This window comes from Citrus sinensis, chromosome 4 (assembly GCF_022201045.2).
Source record: "Citrus sinensis cultivar Valencia sweet orange chromosome 4, DVS_A1.0, whole genome shotgun sequence".
Lineage (NCBI taxonomy): Eukaryota > Viridiplantae > Streptophyta > Magnoliopsida > Sapindales > Rutaceae > Citrus > Citrus sinensis.
The window spans coordinates 8,461,503-8,477,222 of NC_068559.1; the positions used below are offsets into that span (position 1 = coordinate 8,461,503).

A 15,720-nucleotide genomic window follows, 5' to 3' on the forward strand; every position below is an offset into this window, starting at 1 on the left:
TCGACAAAGCCGTAATTGAAGAAAAAGTAATTTAACTGTTGGTTGTTCTATTCACATTCCAAGAAAGAGTTTTTCGTAATAAATAATTTAAAACATTTGATTTGTGTCATGTGGCCTTTGATACAGTAGGAAGAATATGCTCGGTCTCATTACTAGTTTATTCTCTAGTTAGGATAAATCATGAATGCGTTGCTAGTCACATAATTTAAAATGGTGTCCACTAAATATTAAATGACAACGGAAAATCCACAGAACCCAAGAATATGTTTTCTGATTTTTTTTTTTTAAAACGAATTCTACCATTTTCAACTTTTCTTATCTAGAAGACTAGAATAATTGACTCGCTGCTACTACTGGTCATCATGCAAGTCCCGTCATTGTCGTTGAATTAAAAATAAACGGGTGGGCGCCGATTAAAAGTGTCCTGGAGCAGTTTGTTTTGGGTCGAAGTGATAGAACACAGATCCCCTCATATTCAGAGGCTTCCGTCACTGTCAGAAATGCCCCAAAAAACATGCCTAACAAATCATTTTTCTAATTTAAAACAATTGCTGTGAACTTGAAACAATCATATCCCATTTACCAGATAACGTTAGGCTTTTCTGAAACTCAACATGCTTAATTCCATTTCCATTTTTCGCTGCCTTGCTACTATCAGTCTCGGCTTGTTGATTCATTCTCATCAAAGCTTTTGTGCCGATACAAACGAGACAGATCGTCTTGCATTGCTAGCTATAAAGTCACAGCTTCAAGATCCACTAGGAGTTACAAGTTCATGGAATAATTCTATGAACTTGTGCCAATGGACAGGGGTCACTTGCGGTCAACGGCATCAAAGGGTAACCAGGTTAGATCTGGGAAACCAAAGCATACGAGGTACCCTATCTCCTTATGTTGGGAATCTCAGCTTCCTCAGGTACATCAACATTGCAAGCAACGGCTTCAATGGCGAAATCCCCCACCAAATTGGCCGTCTGATCTCGCTTGAAAGGCTGATACTGTCCAACAATTCTTTTTCGGGTGCAATACCTGCCAACTTGTCCAGTTGCTCTAACCTTATCGAACTTTCTGCCGACTCCAACAACCTCGTCGGAGAAATTCCTGCAGATATCGGCAGCTTGTTCAAGCTTGAAAGACTGTCCATTTTCCAGAATCATATAACAGGACAGCTCCCAGCTTCCATTGGGAATCTTTCATCTCTTCGGGTAATTGATGTTCGGGAGAATAGATTGTGGGGGAGAATTGACAGCCTAGGCCAACTAAAAAGCTTAACTCTTCTCAGCGTAGCTTTTAATCAATTCTCTGGTATGATTCCTCCTTCAATTTTTAATATCTCTTCTCTTGAGGTGATTTCCCTTTCGGAAAATAGATTTACAGGTAGTTTACCAGTTGACACGGGTGTCAATCTTCCAAGCCTTAGAGAGCTTAGAACTAATGCAAACAATTTCACTGGATTTATCCCAGTTTCGTTGTCCAATGCTTCGAGTCTTGAAATGATTGAATTTTCCAAAAATCAATTCAGTGGGGGAGTCTCAGTTGATTTTAGTAGGCTCAAGAATCTGTATTGGCTAAATTTGGGGATTAATAATCTGGGAACCGGGGCAGCCAATGAACTTGATTTTATAAACCTTCTAACAAACTGTAGCAAATTGGAAAGGCTTTACTTTAACAGGAATAGATTTGAAGGAGAGCTGCCACACTCTGTAGCAAACCTCTCATCAACAATAAAGCAAATAGCGATGGGCAGAAACCGAATATCCGGCACCATACCTCCAGAGATAAGAAATCTTGCCAGTCTAAATTGGTTGACAATCGATACAAACCAATTAACTGGCACTATTCCTCCTGAAATTGGTGAGCTTACAAACTTGCAACAACTGGACTTGGATAGAAACTTTTTGCAGGGTAGCATTCCCTCATCTCTAGGTAATTTGACGCTGCTAACGTATTTGAAACTGGGACTCAACAACTTGGAAGGCAATATACCCTCCTCCCTAGGAAATTGCACTAATTTGTTGGGGTTGAACATCTCCCACAATAAGCTCATTGGCACGTTGCCTCGACAAATTCTTAGGATAACTACTCTTTCACTTTACTTGGAGCTGGGTAATAATCTTCTGAACGGCTCTCTTCCTCCAGAAGTGGGTAACTTGAAGAATCTCATGCGCTTGGATTTATCTGGAAATAAATTTTCTGGTGAGATTCCTGCTACTCTAAGTGCTTGTGCAAATTTAGAGTACCTTAATATTTCGGGCAATGCCTTTAGTGGAAGCATTCCTCTTTTGTTGGATTCCTTGCAAAGCATCAAAGAGCTAGATTTCTCAAGCAATAATTTAAATGGCCAAATTCCGGAGTATCTTGAGAATCTATCCTTTTTGGAATTCTTGAATCTTTCATACAATCATTTTGAGGGAGAGGTACCAATGAAAGGAGTTTTCAACAATAAAACGAGATTTTCAATTGCCGGAAATGGAAAACTTTGTGGGGGTTTAGATGAATTGCGTTTGCCATCTTGCCAATCTAAAGGATCCCTAACTACTCTTCTCAAAGTGGTGATTCCTGTGATAGTCTCATGTTTAATCTTATCAGTAGGTTTTACTCTTATTTATGTTTGGAGGAGGAGATCTGCACGTAAAGCTTCTAATACGTTGCCGATAGAACAACAATTTCTAGTGGATTCTTATGCAGAGCTGAGCAAGGCAACTGATAACTTCTCATCAGCAAACAAGATTGGTGAAGGAGGCTCTGGGATTGTTTACAAGGGATTTTTGGGCGAAAATGGAACAGAAGTTGCAGTAAAGGTGATTAATCTTAAGCAGAAAGGGGCTTCTAAGAGTTTTGTGGCTGAATGTAAAGCATTAAGAAATATTCGCCATCGAAATCTCATCAAAATCATCACAATTTGCTCTGGCAGAGATTTCAAAGGGGCTGATTTCAAGGCTATTGTTTATGAGTATATGCAAAATGGAAGCCTAGAGGAGTGGCTGCATCATAGCAATGATCAACTTGAAGTTTGCAGTTTAAGTGTCATTCAAAGACTAAACATAGCCATTGATGTTGCTTCAGCAATAGAATATCTTCACCATTATTGTGAACCATCCATTGTTCACGGAGATCTTAAACCAAGCAATGTTTTGCTTGATCAAGACCTAGTTGCCCATGTGAGTGACTTTGGGCTAGCAAAATTTCTATCAAATCACAATCCTGACACCATTGTGGAAACTCGATCAATCTCAATTGGGATAAAAGGCACAGTTGGCTATGTTGCTCCAGGTAATTCTTTCATGTTTGATACATTTGATATTTATATGTCATTGTTTTATACATTTATTAAATATTAACAATAATATGGCAAATAATACGATGAATCAATATGTTTGTAGAGTATGGCATGGGCAGGGAAGCATCCATGAAAGGAGATGTTTACAGTTTTGGAATTCTATTACTAGAGTTGTTTACAAGAAAGCGACCAACCGATGCCATGTTTAATGAAGGACTTACTCTCCATGATTTAGCCGAGAATTCTTTACCAGAAAAAGTGACACAGATTGTTGATCCTTCACTTCTGTTGGAGGTAATGGCGAACAATTCTTGGAGTACTACGTGGGGAGATGGAAGGGCCAGAGCAGAGGATTGTTTTAGGACTGTAATTAGAGTTGGTGTTCACTGCTCGATGGAATCTCCAACTGAGCGGATGGAGATGAGAGACGCTGTTGCTAAGTTATGCCATGCAAGGGAGACTTTTCTTGGCAGGTGGTTTTGATTTAGTATTGATGTTACCTGCCTAATTATTAGTATAGTCTTATGAGTTTATGCATAGATTTTCTGTGTATCATAGCCAATTAGTCCCATACCATAGCCAATTTTCCCTATGTTTCATTAATCATATATGGAGTTTGGAATCAATTTGTCAATTAGTTCTTCATACATTCCAGAGTACCATGAAATAGAAGATCCTGGCTACCAATCATTATAACTAAGAATGTTCAGAAATTTACATTAAAAGGATCTGTGATACTTGTAACTACAACAAAATTGGTCAAAACCATCATCTTAAACACTGACATTAACAGGGGTATACTTTTTGTCAGTGTATATATTTTTAATGATGGTTATTTTTGAAAATAGTCATTATCTATAATAACCCTATATGTTTTGATGATGGTTATTTCATATAACCATCATTAAACATGCATTTAATGATAAAATGTGTATTTTTAATAATAATTACTTCATTTCAAAAAAAAAATAATAATAATTACTTGAATAATTGTCATTAGATATGTTATTTTAATGATAATTTATTGTAAGAACGATCATTAAATATATATACATTATTTAATAACGGTTATTAAAATAATCGCATGTCATTTCAATGATGCTTTATCGTAAAACCGTCATTAAATATATTAAATATATATCTTTAATGATGGTTACATTTAATAACAGATTATTATAAGATCCATCATTAAATATTGAAACAACATTTGATGATGAATTTTAAAAAAAAACCGTCATCTTTGTTACTAAAGACTACATTTAATGACAGTTCTTTTGAAATCACTGTCATCTTTGCTATTGATTATTAAAAAAAATAAATATGACAAATTTAAGACCATTTCAAACCCCTATTTTAATTCTAATTTCCTATTAAATTCTTTAGAATTTTTTTTTTCACAAATATTTCATATACAAAAAGATACAAACGTTTCATATACAAAATGGTAGCTCTACAAAAGTTTCTAACGATCATTAAACTTCAACAAACTACCAGTTAACTTTAACATCAAAATTCTCAGTACTCTTTAATTCCTGCTAATGAATCCACTGGAAACCGACAAGATTGGCATGTGTGAGTACATCTAATTTCTCATCAAGTCTTCAATTGCAAACGAATCTCACCACTGTCACCAATCTACGTCATTCTTACAAAAAATAAAGAGAAATTAAGATAAATTCATTTATTATAAGTCATAAAAATTAAAACATTTTTAGTGACTTTAAGTTGTAAAACAAGACTTTAAGGTACCAAATCACTATTAGTTAATAGACTTACCCTCAAATTTATCAACCATGTGTTCAGATAATAAATGACAACACATTTGCCAAAATAGAGACAATAAACAAGCATTAACTACATCATCCATAAGATACCCAGTACCTAGTACCTATCCATTATACACTCGAAAATAAAAAAATGAGACCTAAAGTTTAGAATCCTCTTAACTAAAGAATTAACAGGGTGCTTGGATATTACCTTGCAAAAATTGTACCTACTTATTACCAAAGAGGGGAAAAAAGATTAAGTATAGACATACGAGAAAGAACTAAAGAAGGTTCAAAACAATGTCCAAAACTATTTAGTTGCACTGTCAGCAGCAAAATTTCAGTGAAATAGCACCAAAAATTTCTAAGTGCAAAACAGCAGTAAAACATCCTTGGACACATCCAGGTGCTTTGTTTCTGCATAAACAGCAGTAAAAACAGCACTTGGAAGTTTCCAGGTGCTGTTTTTGCAGCATAACAGCACCTAAACAGGACCTGGGCACTTCTAGGTGCTGTGTTTCTGCATAAACAGCAGTAAAAATAGTACCTCGAAACTTTCAGGTGCTGTTTTTGCTGCATAACAGCAGCTAAACAGTCCAGGTGCTGTGTTCTGCATAAACAGCAATAAAACAGCCTCTTGTGCTGTTGCACAGCAGCATAATACTGCAATTTAAACTGAAAAAACATAAGTGAGGAAGGGTTAAGCAGCCAAAAGTAAATCCATCTACATAAGTGCACAAACAAAATGAACAAATCACTTCCAAAAGCTTCAATAACTTTTTTATTTTAAATGGAGGAAGGGTTAAAGTGCATAAAGACAATCTCTTTGCTTTACTTACTTGAACTAGTGAAATCAGCCCATTGATAAAATTTTTGCTCTACTTGTTCAGCACAATAAATATATATAATTGAATTAATCTTATGGGAATTTCATCAAACATCATATGTAAGTGAATGCATTATTCCAATTCCAAACATAATCGAACTCTAAATCCATGAGATAAAGTCCAAAACACATAAACCTCACAGCTACCCAAACGATTAACCTCCGGCTACTGCAAACATAGTTGTCAAATCATCCACATCAGACAAAGAGTCTAAATCTAAACCATGCAAGCCAAATAGAAGAAAGAAAAAGTTAGAGCCAATGCATGAGTGTCTTGTGGAGTAGACAGAGAAAGTGAAGTAAAAAATTTGAAACCAAAACATGAATAATTCAGCAACACAGAGAGAAATGGTGGGAAATGCCATCAATAAGTTTCTTTTGATAGCAGGCATCAAAGATTAAATCAAGAATTTGCATATCTCATAAAAAACCTCAACAAGATACTGCATTTCTGTAATAGATAAAATATGCAGAAAATGATGCAACTGCAAATGCACCTAAATATTTATGAAAACTTACTAAAAGTTATCAGAACAAAGAACAATAACTAACTACTTAATTTCCATAGCAGACCCCCAATTTCCTACTTATGTTGAACAACGAAGAAAGAAGTCTGAAGCCAAGCAAGTTGAACAAAATTTGGATATTCCCATAAAAAATAGAGTATTTTCCCTGATGGAACTTTCAAACCTTCTCATAACTCTTTCTAACTAAACTACCAATAAATACAAAAATAAACGCCATTATCTACCAAAGATAACCATTTACCATCTGTCTCCAAAGTTCACGGACAGAATGGATGCCCAAAAATATATTGTTGCTGTCAGATCTCTAATAAAGATGAGTTTCTTCCCTCTATATGTTCAGTGGGATGGACTCAGCTTAGAAGACAGACGCCAATATCCTCCCCAATTTCAATGGAAAATGTATCATAGGTTTCAAAGCCTACAAAGAATGAATCAACTTAGTACAAAACAGCAGCCAGATCAATTATACAGCTTCCACACAATAAACTTGAGCAGTTAAGCTAAGAGTACATTACAATATAAAACAAGAAAGAAATCTTACTTCTCCTTTGTCGAACAAATGGTACTCATCATCAGTTACCGTCTTACCGATCAAAAGACAGGAGTACTATTATTTCCCTCATCTTCAAGTCCCCCTAATTCAACTTCCTCCCCAACATTTTGACCGAAAAATTCATACTGTAATGCATCAAACATCATGATAATCTGTCCGATTGAGTTACAAGATAGCCGATATACAAATTTGAAACTACAATTAAACTGTCCCATTCATGATTCATGCACCATTTAAAATTGTTATAAAACGTATGTAAATTTGAATTACATAGTGCGGCTGACCGTGAACGAACACCGAGACAGCTCGGCAGAAATAACAGCAGCTGTTTTGCGAAATTGAATCGGCTCAGGAATGGCAGAGACTGACAGTAGCTAAAGCCTGGAGGATGGAACAAAGAAGCAAATCGGCTCAAGGACGACAAGACGCAGCGCCGGCGCACCTGAACGGATTTGACAGCGGCGGCGGCGTGGGCGTTTGATAGCTTAGCCAGGGTTAGGGCTGGTGTGTGTGACTGTGTGTGAGTGAGTGCGTAGTTGTGATTGTGATTTGTGAAGATTGAAGAAGAAGAGAAGTTGCGTGCTCGTCGACAGCTGGTGATTGTGAAGATTGAAGAAGAAGAGCAGAATTTACTGTGTGTGACTGGTTAGGGATTGCACGTTTTTTTTGTTCTTTTAATCGGTTTTTTTTTTAATTTGTGTTAAGCAAAACATGAAATTAATTAAATTGTGAAAATTAACTATTTAGGAATAATTATTTAATTATATTTAATTATATTATTATTAGATAAAATATAATATGGTGTGAAAATAACTCTATTTTAATATATTTATTTATTAATAAATAATAATATCATATTTACAAGTTTATTTTTTTATTTAAATAAATATTTTTTTCATAAGTTTTTGTGAATTTAAAAATATAAATATATATCCAAGTGGATTTTTAAAATTTTTATCCAATCTAATATATCAATCCACAGAATAAATTTTTATGAGTTGGATTTTTTCAAATTAGATAAATTAAACAAATTAGATTGGATTATGAATGTCCCTACGAGAGCAAGCAAGGTATAAGATCGATAGCAACCATCAAAATTATTTTGAGCGTCAAAAGTCCTTTTTTTTTTTGTTTTAATAGAAAGCTTCTAACAAGTTTATAAGTCCCCCGTCAAATCCAATATAAGTGGAAAAGCTACGCAGAAAAAACACTTTTTTTATTTTATTTAATAAGATGATGGTTTATAAGGGATTATCATTATAAAAGTAAATATTATTTTAATAATAATAATAATAAATAACGATCGTTGTTATAATAGAACTATCATTATAAATCTTACACTTTAAATGATTGTTTTCACACAGAATCGTCATTAAAAATAAAATTATATTTTATCTTGACATTTCATGATTGTTATATAATATAACCATCATTATAAATTTTATATTTTTAGTGACCATTTTTATAAAGAACCATCATTAAAAAATAAGACCTGACATTTAATAATTGTTATATAATAGAATAATGATTGTAAATGTTATACTTTTAATGACCGTTTTTATTTATAACCATCATTAAAAGGAATATTATATTTTAGTTTGACAATTAATAACTGTTATATAATAGAAATGTCATTGAAAGTTTTATACTTTCAATCACTAATTTTATACAGAACCGCCATTAAAAGTAAGACTAGATTTTATCTTAACATTTAATGATGATTTTATAATAGAATTGTTATTATAAATGTTAGATATTATGATCGTTCGTGTAATAACGGTTATCAAATACTTTTAATGACGGTTGTTAAAAAAAATTGTCATAATATATGGGTCATCGTTTTGCATTTTCGTATTAGTGCATCCTTAAAAAATAGAGACCTTTTTGCAGGCCAAGAATTTTACTCAAATACCATAATTTCAAATATTTGTTCTACACCGAATTCTCAAAATAACTCTGGGGCGGAACATGAGTAAGACCAAATTGGCCCACGGCACTAGGCAAAAAAAGTTAAAAAAAGTAAATAATAGGATATTAAGAAAGATAATTGCTTTGTATCATAAACAATTACTCATGTATTATAGCCAATTTTCTCTGTTTCGTTGATCATATTTGGGGTTTGGAGTCTACTAGTCAATTAGTTCTTCATACGCATAGAGTACCATAAAACAGAGAACCATGGCTATTAGCCACTATAGCAAATTATTTTAGAAATTTACGAAATGGGGTCTGTGATGCTTGTATTAGAAGGCTTTTTTGCCGGCTGTAGAGACTCAACTACCACAATCCAGACTCAACTACCACAAGTAAATTGTACACCGAACTCGCAAAAGAACTCCGGGGCGCAACAGAGCCGAATAGCGAACTGGGCTGCAGCCCAAAGTTAAAAAAAAAAAAAAAAAGCAAAAGGATAGACGGAAGCTATTGGCACGGTTGCATTATCTTAGTAAAACCCAAATGCAAATGAAAATTACACTTAAAAGGTAAACAAAAATTAAATGCACTTAGATATTTTTTTTAACAATTTACTTGCATTCATAATTAATTAATTTTTTTAATTTTTACCTGTCACTTCCTATCAAACCAAAATAATTACACAAATTTATAATAATATATTACTTTTATTTCTAATTGATTAAATATTTTATACTTAAGATTGTTTTTAAATCATAATTTAAAATATGCATAACTTAAGTCAAAGACTGATTAAAAAAATCATCTCCCATGAAACTTTTTAATTCATATGTAGGGTAATAGTAAGATTGCAAAAAGAAAAGAAATTCTTTTAGGTAACTAGTGTATTCACCTTAAAAGAGAATGTATTGCTGGTCCTTTGAAAGCAATTTCCTTTGAGAATAGATATAGGATAAAAACTCATTCAGTCACTATATTATAAGGCCAATGTCCCTTGTACTTTTAAAAATACTTTAAAACATCTCTGTCATTAAATTATTGACACCTATGCTGTTACCTTTTGTCGTTTTGACTTGTTTTTACAATATTGCTCTCTTACAATAATTTTTTTTTTGTAGGGACATTAATAAAAAGAAAAAATAGATTATCAATTTAATTCTAAAAAATGAAATAAAAATAAAAATAATATATATTAATTTTTGTGGTAGCTCACGTATGTTCAGAAAAATTAATATTCTAAAAAATTTAAATTGCCAATTTTTTGGACATTAAAAAGATTTTAATATATTAACCCCTCAACGTAGTGTTCCACAAAAATTAATAGATATTCTTTTTGTTTCTATTTTATTTTTTGAGACTAAATTGGTCACTTAATTTTTTATCAATGTCCAAAAAAAGAAACATTATTGTAAGTGGGTAATATTAAAAAAACAAGTTAAAAGAAAAAAAAGAGTAATGACAGATGTGTCATAATCTTACAGCAGATAAACTTTTAAGAATAAAGGGATTAAATGGAAAATAACCATAAAATATAGAGACTAAGCGAATTTTTACCCAGTAGATATATATACATTTATTATATTTTAATTCTTAAGTAATCCCTTTTCCCAAAAACAAAAAATTATTAGCAGTCCCATGATTCGCATCTTCTCACCAATTTCGCTTCTAACCCTTAAATTCTCGAAACATAAAAAACCTGAAAATTTAAATCTTTTTTGTAACTATCCTTTTTACTTCAATCTAAAATTTCATTTTTTTCAAACTCCTCTTGAATTCATTGTTTTTACAATTTTTGGGCAGGTAATTAGATAGAATACTTCAATTCAAAATCAATAATACAAGATTTTTGTTTCTTGAAAGGATGTAAGTTTAAGAGATTTTTGTTCCTTGAAAGATGAGCTTTGTAATTTTCTTTAGTTAACTAAATGGTTTGATGTAGAATGTGGAATCTGACTAAAAGATGTAATTTATCAAAATGTTTTCATTTCAAAATAATTTTTTTTCATAATGTTAATAAATTCTTTATAAAATAGAAATTTGTAATTATTATTTGTTTTTGGTATTGAACCCTTGTAACCAAAGTTGTATTGTTCAGTCACGATGGGTCCTGAAGAAATTATAAAGACTTTACTGAGTAGGTAGTTTTCAAGTAGCTTCATTTATTTGGATATTTGAATTTAAATTTTGGGGAAGTAGGATTTTAAAATATTAATTTAAACTTTGTCAACTTTATAACTTTTTAAGAGGGAAAAAAAATCAGTAGCTTCAAGTTAGATTTTGTTTTTCTAATGTTTCATTTTTCTTTTTTAATTTTTCTCTGATGTACCTTCAAGTTCAGACCCAACCCTTATTCATTTTTTTTTTAAGTTTCGGAGTCATTTCAAAAAATTCTTACTTCTTGCTCAATAAATTTTGAAACTTTCTCTGTTCTTAAATGATAAATGTAAGTAATTCATGTATTAGGGCATTTTGTTATAGCACATGGATTTTTTATTTTTGCTTCTTGTTCCTTTTTTTTTGTTGGGTTGCTTAAAAATCGTTTGTAGCGGAAATATTTAGATCGGAATTCTGATACAACATATAAAATTACCATAATTTAGAAATCATACCTTTTGTTTTTTCAGTGAAGTAATTTGGGCTCCTCAAGTCACAATCTGTCACCACTTATCTTTTTAGAACACAATATGTCACTAACGATCTTATTAGATCACGATTTATCACCAAGAATCTTTCAGGTTATAATTCAAGTTCGATATGCACTTGACATGTAAATGCCTTTATTATTACTAAAAGTAACTAGCAATAGACAAAATTTTCTCTCAAAGCTAGAGAGATTTTTTTTTTCTCTATTCTATATATTGTGGCTTCTGTATTTTCTTTTTAGAGAAATAAGTCTTTTTATATTTTCGTTTTTTATGGAAACCCTGGGAACTTAAAATAAGATAAAGCCTAAAGTAACACATCACTTGTGCTTATTATAAGGGCCCATCTTGTAAAATAATATCAGATCTCTTGTATACAAGCATACTAAATAGAGCCTCTCACCAAAAAATATATATAGGTTTTTAACTCAAATAGTTAGTTATCTTGCTTATCAATTTAGTAGTAGTGCAGTCAATTAAATGAGTTAGCCGAGGGATCATATAGATATATACAATATTACCTACAATAATTAAGCCTATAATTAAACTAGTCTGATTATTAATTCTAGATATACTCCACTAAAAGACTGGAACTGACCTCCGTAATTCTATGCTATCTAGGATGGTGTTCTCGAATAATAATTTGACCCAGGTCACATTGATTTCTTTACTAAACAATCATTTATACCACATCACTAATTAAATTGATATCTCAGTTGTCCAATTAATTTAATTACTTCGTATTCTTTGACCCTTACGATTTTCTATAATGATCGTTTTTAACAAACTAATTATGTTGACACACTCTGGTTAGAGAACTCTATGATCAAGTATCAAAATTCCGTCAAGAGATGTGTTGTACAAATTTTTATTATTAATTTATAATCTCATTATTCATAATTGCTCCCATTAAGATATCAGGTCCTCTTGAGTACAACTGTAAGTCGCGTCCATTGGTAACTTAAATAGAATAACAATCATAATCACGAAACTATAATTAACTCATGATTAAGAATGCAGTAAAATCAATGCCTATGAGATTTTATAAATCTGACAGTTATTTCAAGGTTAATTAAATCTCATATGTGGTCCAGTTCAATGTAGTGAAACTATACCAATAAATTCATACACGATTAAAACAAATCTTTCAACGAATTTACTATAATTTAATATAAACAGAGTGCCCAACTCTATTTATTAACTTCGAACTTATTTATTTAATCATAAGATAACTTGTATTTATATCTTTTGTGAATCCATATGATGATCAAATAAGTATATACAATGTGATTAAACAAACTTTATTCAAAATATTTATGTAATTAGGATATTTGAAAAAGTATCTCAAATATTTTATTAATAAAAAATGTATTTATAAATAAAACTATATGCTTTAAAGAGTACATAATACAAACAATCTCCCACTACCTCTCAAAGCATATCTAGCATAATGTACATGCTCTTGGACTCTGTGCAGGTTATAAAGGTTTCCCATTAAAGGTAATTGTAACAAGATCTGCCATATAACATTCTAATGCCAATTGGGTACTTTTTATGTAACCTTTCTACACTATTCCCTTAAAAGATAGTATCTCCTCTCATTGTGTTTTTCTTTTTTGTGATTTGTTGGTTACTATAGTTGATTAATTGCACGACCATTACACTATTAAAGTTTAACAGATACAGTTACCATAAGTACTATTTGGGTTCCTATGACTTTGACATTGATATACTATTACACTATTAAAGTTTAATAGATGTAGTTGGTATAGATACTATCTCAAGATCTTACAAGGACTTATAGAGTTAAACAACTTCCTTAGTAACAAAAAATAGAGATACTAAATTGTTTCATACTTTTATAACTCATCTCTCCACCTCTCAATATAAACATAATTTAGAAATAAATTTCCTAGGATCCTTTTCTGAGATGTAGTTAAAACATTTTGCAAAACTTACTAGGATGAGATTAGTGGCAGACCCATATACTTAAATTAGGGGGTTTAGTTAAAAAATTTTAATTTAATTTGGGGTACTTATTTTTTTCTTAATGTTCACAAAGAGGTGCAACATTTAAAATAAATAATTTATTACTATTATTTTTTAAAATTTAAGAGAAAATAATATAATTTGAGTTTTTGAAAATGAAATATATAAAAAAGCAAAATTATATGGCTATTAGGATTTGAATCAAGTCTCCAAAACTGCTAAAAAGCACTATTACCATTAAACTACAAGTATTTTGTTATCTAGAAAATGTGCCCAAATTCTTTTGAGTTAACTCTTTCAAAAAGGGCTTGTGATATATTTAAAAGAAAAAAGATGAGCCTTAACTTGGTCTGCATGTGCAGGAGTTTATCACCAAAATACATAAACATATAATTTCTTAGTTCTTTTCAGAATCTACATTAAATGCTATAACAATATTTTGATATTTAAGGTTTGAATGATATTTATTGACCATTCAACTGCAAAATAAGAGTCTATCATGATATACCCGAGTCTTTCCATTTTTAACTCCTACATAGGTAATTTGTCTCATTTTATCTATCTCCTCAAGGTATAAGAACGTTGATGCTCAGAGAATATATAATTCCATTTCTGAATGATAAAAATCACTTTTGGAATTTAAATGTTTAATCAAGAAAGTATCTCATCAATATAAGCAGTTTAAGATAAAGTTAGAGTTTTATTCTTCTGGTTTCACCATTGTGCTTGTACCAAGAATACAACTTTATACTTTTTGGTCATTTTCATCAAATTGTTTTGCTAATAAACTCTTTGTTACATATAATGCTCCTCTATTTTTTTTAATTAAGATGATATTACTATTATAAAGAATTAGTAATACTACAATCTTTCCCTAAATTTGTTGTACACACACAACTCATCAAAATTTTGTATGAATCCAAACGATTTAACTATTTGATCAAATTTGATGTTCCATGACTGAGATGCTTGCTTTAATCCATAAATGGATCTTTGTAACTTACATCTAGTTGCTATATTATAGATGCCTTTTTCAAGATGTCCATAGTCTTGACATCCATTTGTCAAATTTCATAATCCAACACTACAGTAATGGAGAGTAGAATCTTGATAGATTTATGATAGCAATTGATGAAAAAGTTTCCTTATCATCAATTCCTTCTTTTTGAGTATGCAATTTGACTAGTAATCTTGCTTTAAGCGTTTCCATCCTGCCATCTGCTCGTCTTTTTGTCTTGTATATCCACTTGTACCTTGCTGGCTTTATCCCATTTAGTGCCTCTACAAGTTCCTAGACTTGACTGGAATACATAAATTCCTTTTATTGGTTCATGGCATTTTTAAATAGTTAAGCATCTTCATCTAATAGAGCTTAGTCCTAGTTAGTGGGATCTAGTATTTTTCCATATGAGATAAATATATAAATTTCTCCTAGCAACATGTACCGTGCCGGTGGTGGTAAATTTAGTTACCCTCCCACTACGAGAAGTTCTATAGGCGGTGAGTGTTCAGAGATAGTGTTGTGATCATTAGGTTGTTGCTCTTTCTCATGTTTTAAAACATATATAGAAAATTAAGCATCAACTTAATCTTTTAAGGATTTCTATAATTTTACCAAACTCTTAAGTTATAAGTCATTTATATAGTCTTCCTCAAGTAAAGTAATTTGTATGGCTAGAAATACATTCTTATCTTAAGGCTTATAAATTAGACTTCCTTTATTTGTTTAAGATACCAAAAATATGCAAACTTCTGAGCCTGAACCCACCTTCTTTACCTTTGATTTTAGCATAAATACTAGTTAACTTCAAATACGAATGTATCTCAAACTATGTTTGTGACTTTTCCATAATTGCTTGGAGTAATAGTCACGGATGTAGACGAAACCAAGTTTAATAGATTATTTACTTTTAAATATTGATATTTGGAATCAGAAAGGTAAATGATAAATCACTTAGTACATATCTTATCTTCTCCAAAAGACTGTTGTTTGTTCATTTTATTACACTATTATGTCATAATGTTCATTATAAATAAGACTTTATCCCATTTTACAATCAAATGATTTTGAATTCTGTAGATAGATATTATTTACTTCAATTAGATTGAAGTTGATTTATGTTCTTGTCTAATCACTTCTCAGTCTTATTCATGTACTCTTTT

At 31.4% G+C, this 15,720-nt stretch overlaps 1 protein-coding gene and 1 long non-coding RNA gene across 7 annotated transcripts; one reads left to right on the forward strand and one right to left on the reverse strand.

Moving 5' to 3' along the window:
* Positions 1–449: 449 nt before the first annotated feature.
* Positions 450–3,927, forward strand: LOC102622883 (putative receptor-like protein kinase At3g47110). The gene is made up of 2 exons (XM_006485161.4): positions 450–3,273; positions 3,384–3,927. The coding sequence occupies exons 1-2, from the start codon at positions 615–617 to the stop codon at positions 3,761–3,763; spliced, it is 3,039 nt and encodes a 1,012-aa protein (XP_006485224.1). The 5' UTR covers positions 450–614; the 3' UTR covers positions 3,764–3,927.
* A 685-nt stretch (positions 3,928–4,612) lies between these two features.
* Positions 4,613–7,723, reverse strand: LOC102622178 (uncharacterized). Of its 6 annotated transcripts, none has more exons than XR_003066531.2 (3): positions 7,001–7,698; positions 5,594–6,877; positions 4,613–4,915 (listed from the first exon to the last, which is right to left on the reverse strand). It is a non-coding gene; the product is annotated as an uncharacterized LOC102622178 (long non-coding RNA). The 6 variants fall into 6 exon arrangements; XR_371327.4 differs by having other exon boundaries at positions 4,613–4,925; XR_001508769.3 differs by having other exon boundaries at positions 4,613–4,925; positions 6,701–6,877; positions 7,001–7,695.
* Between the last annotated feature and the right edge of the window lie 7,997 nt (positions 7,724–15,720).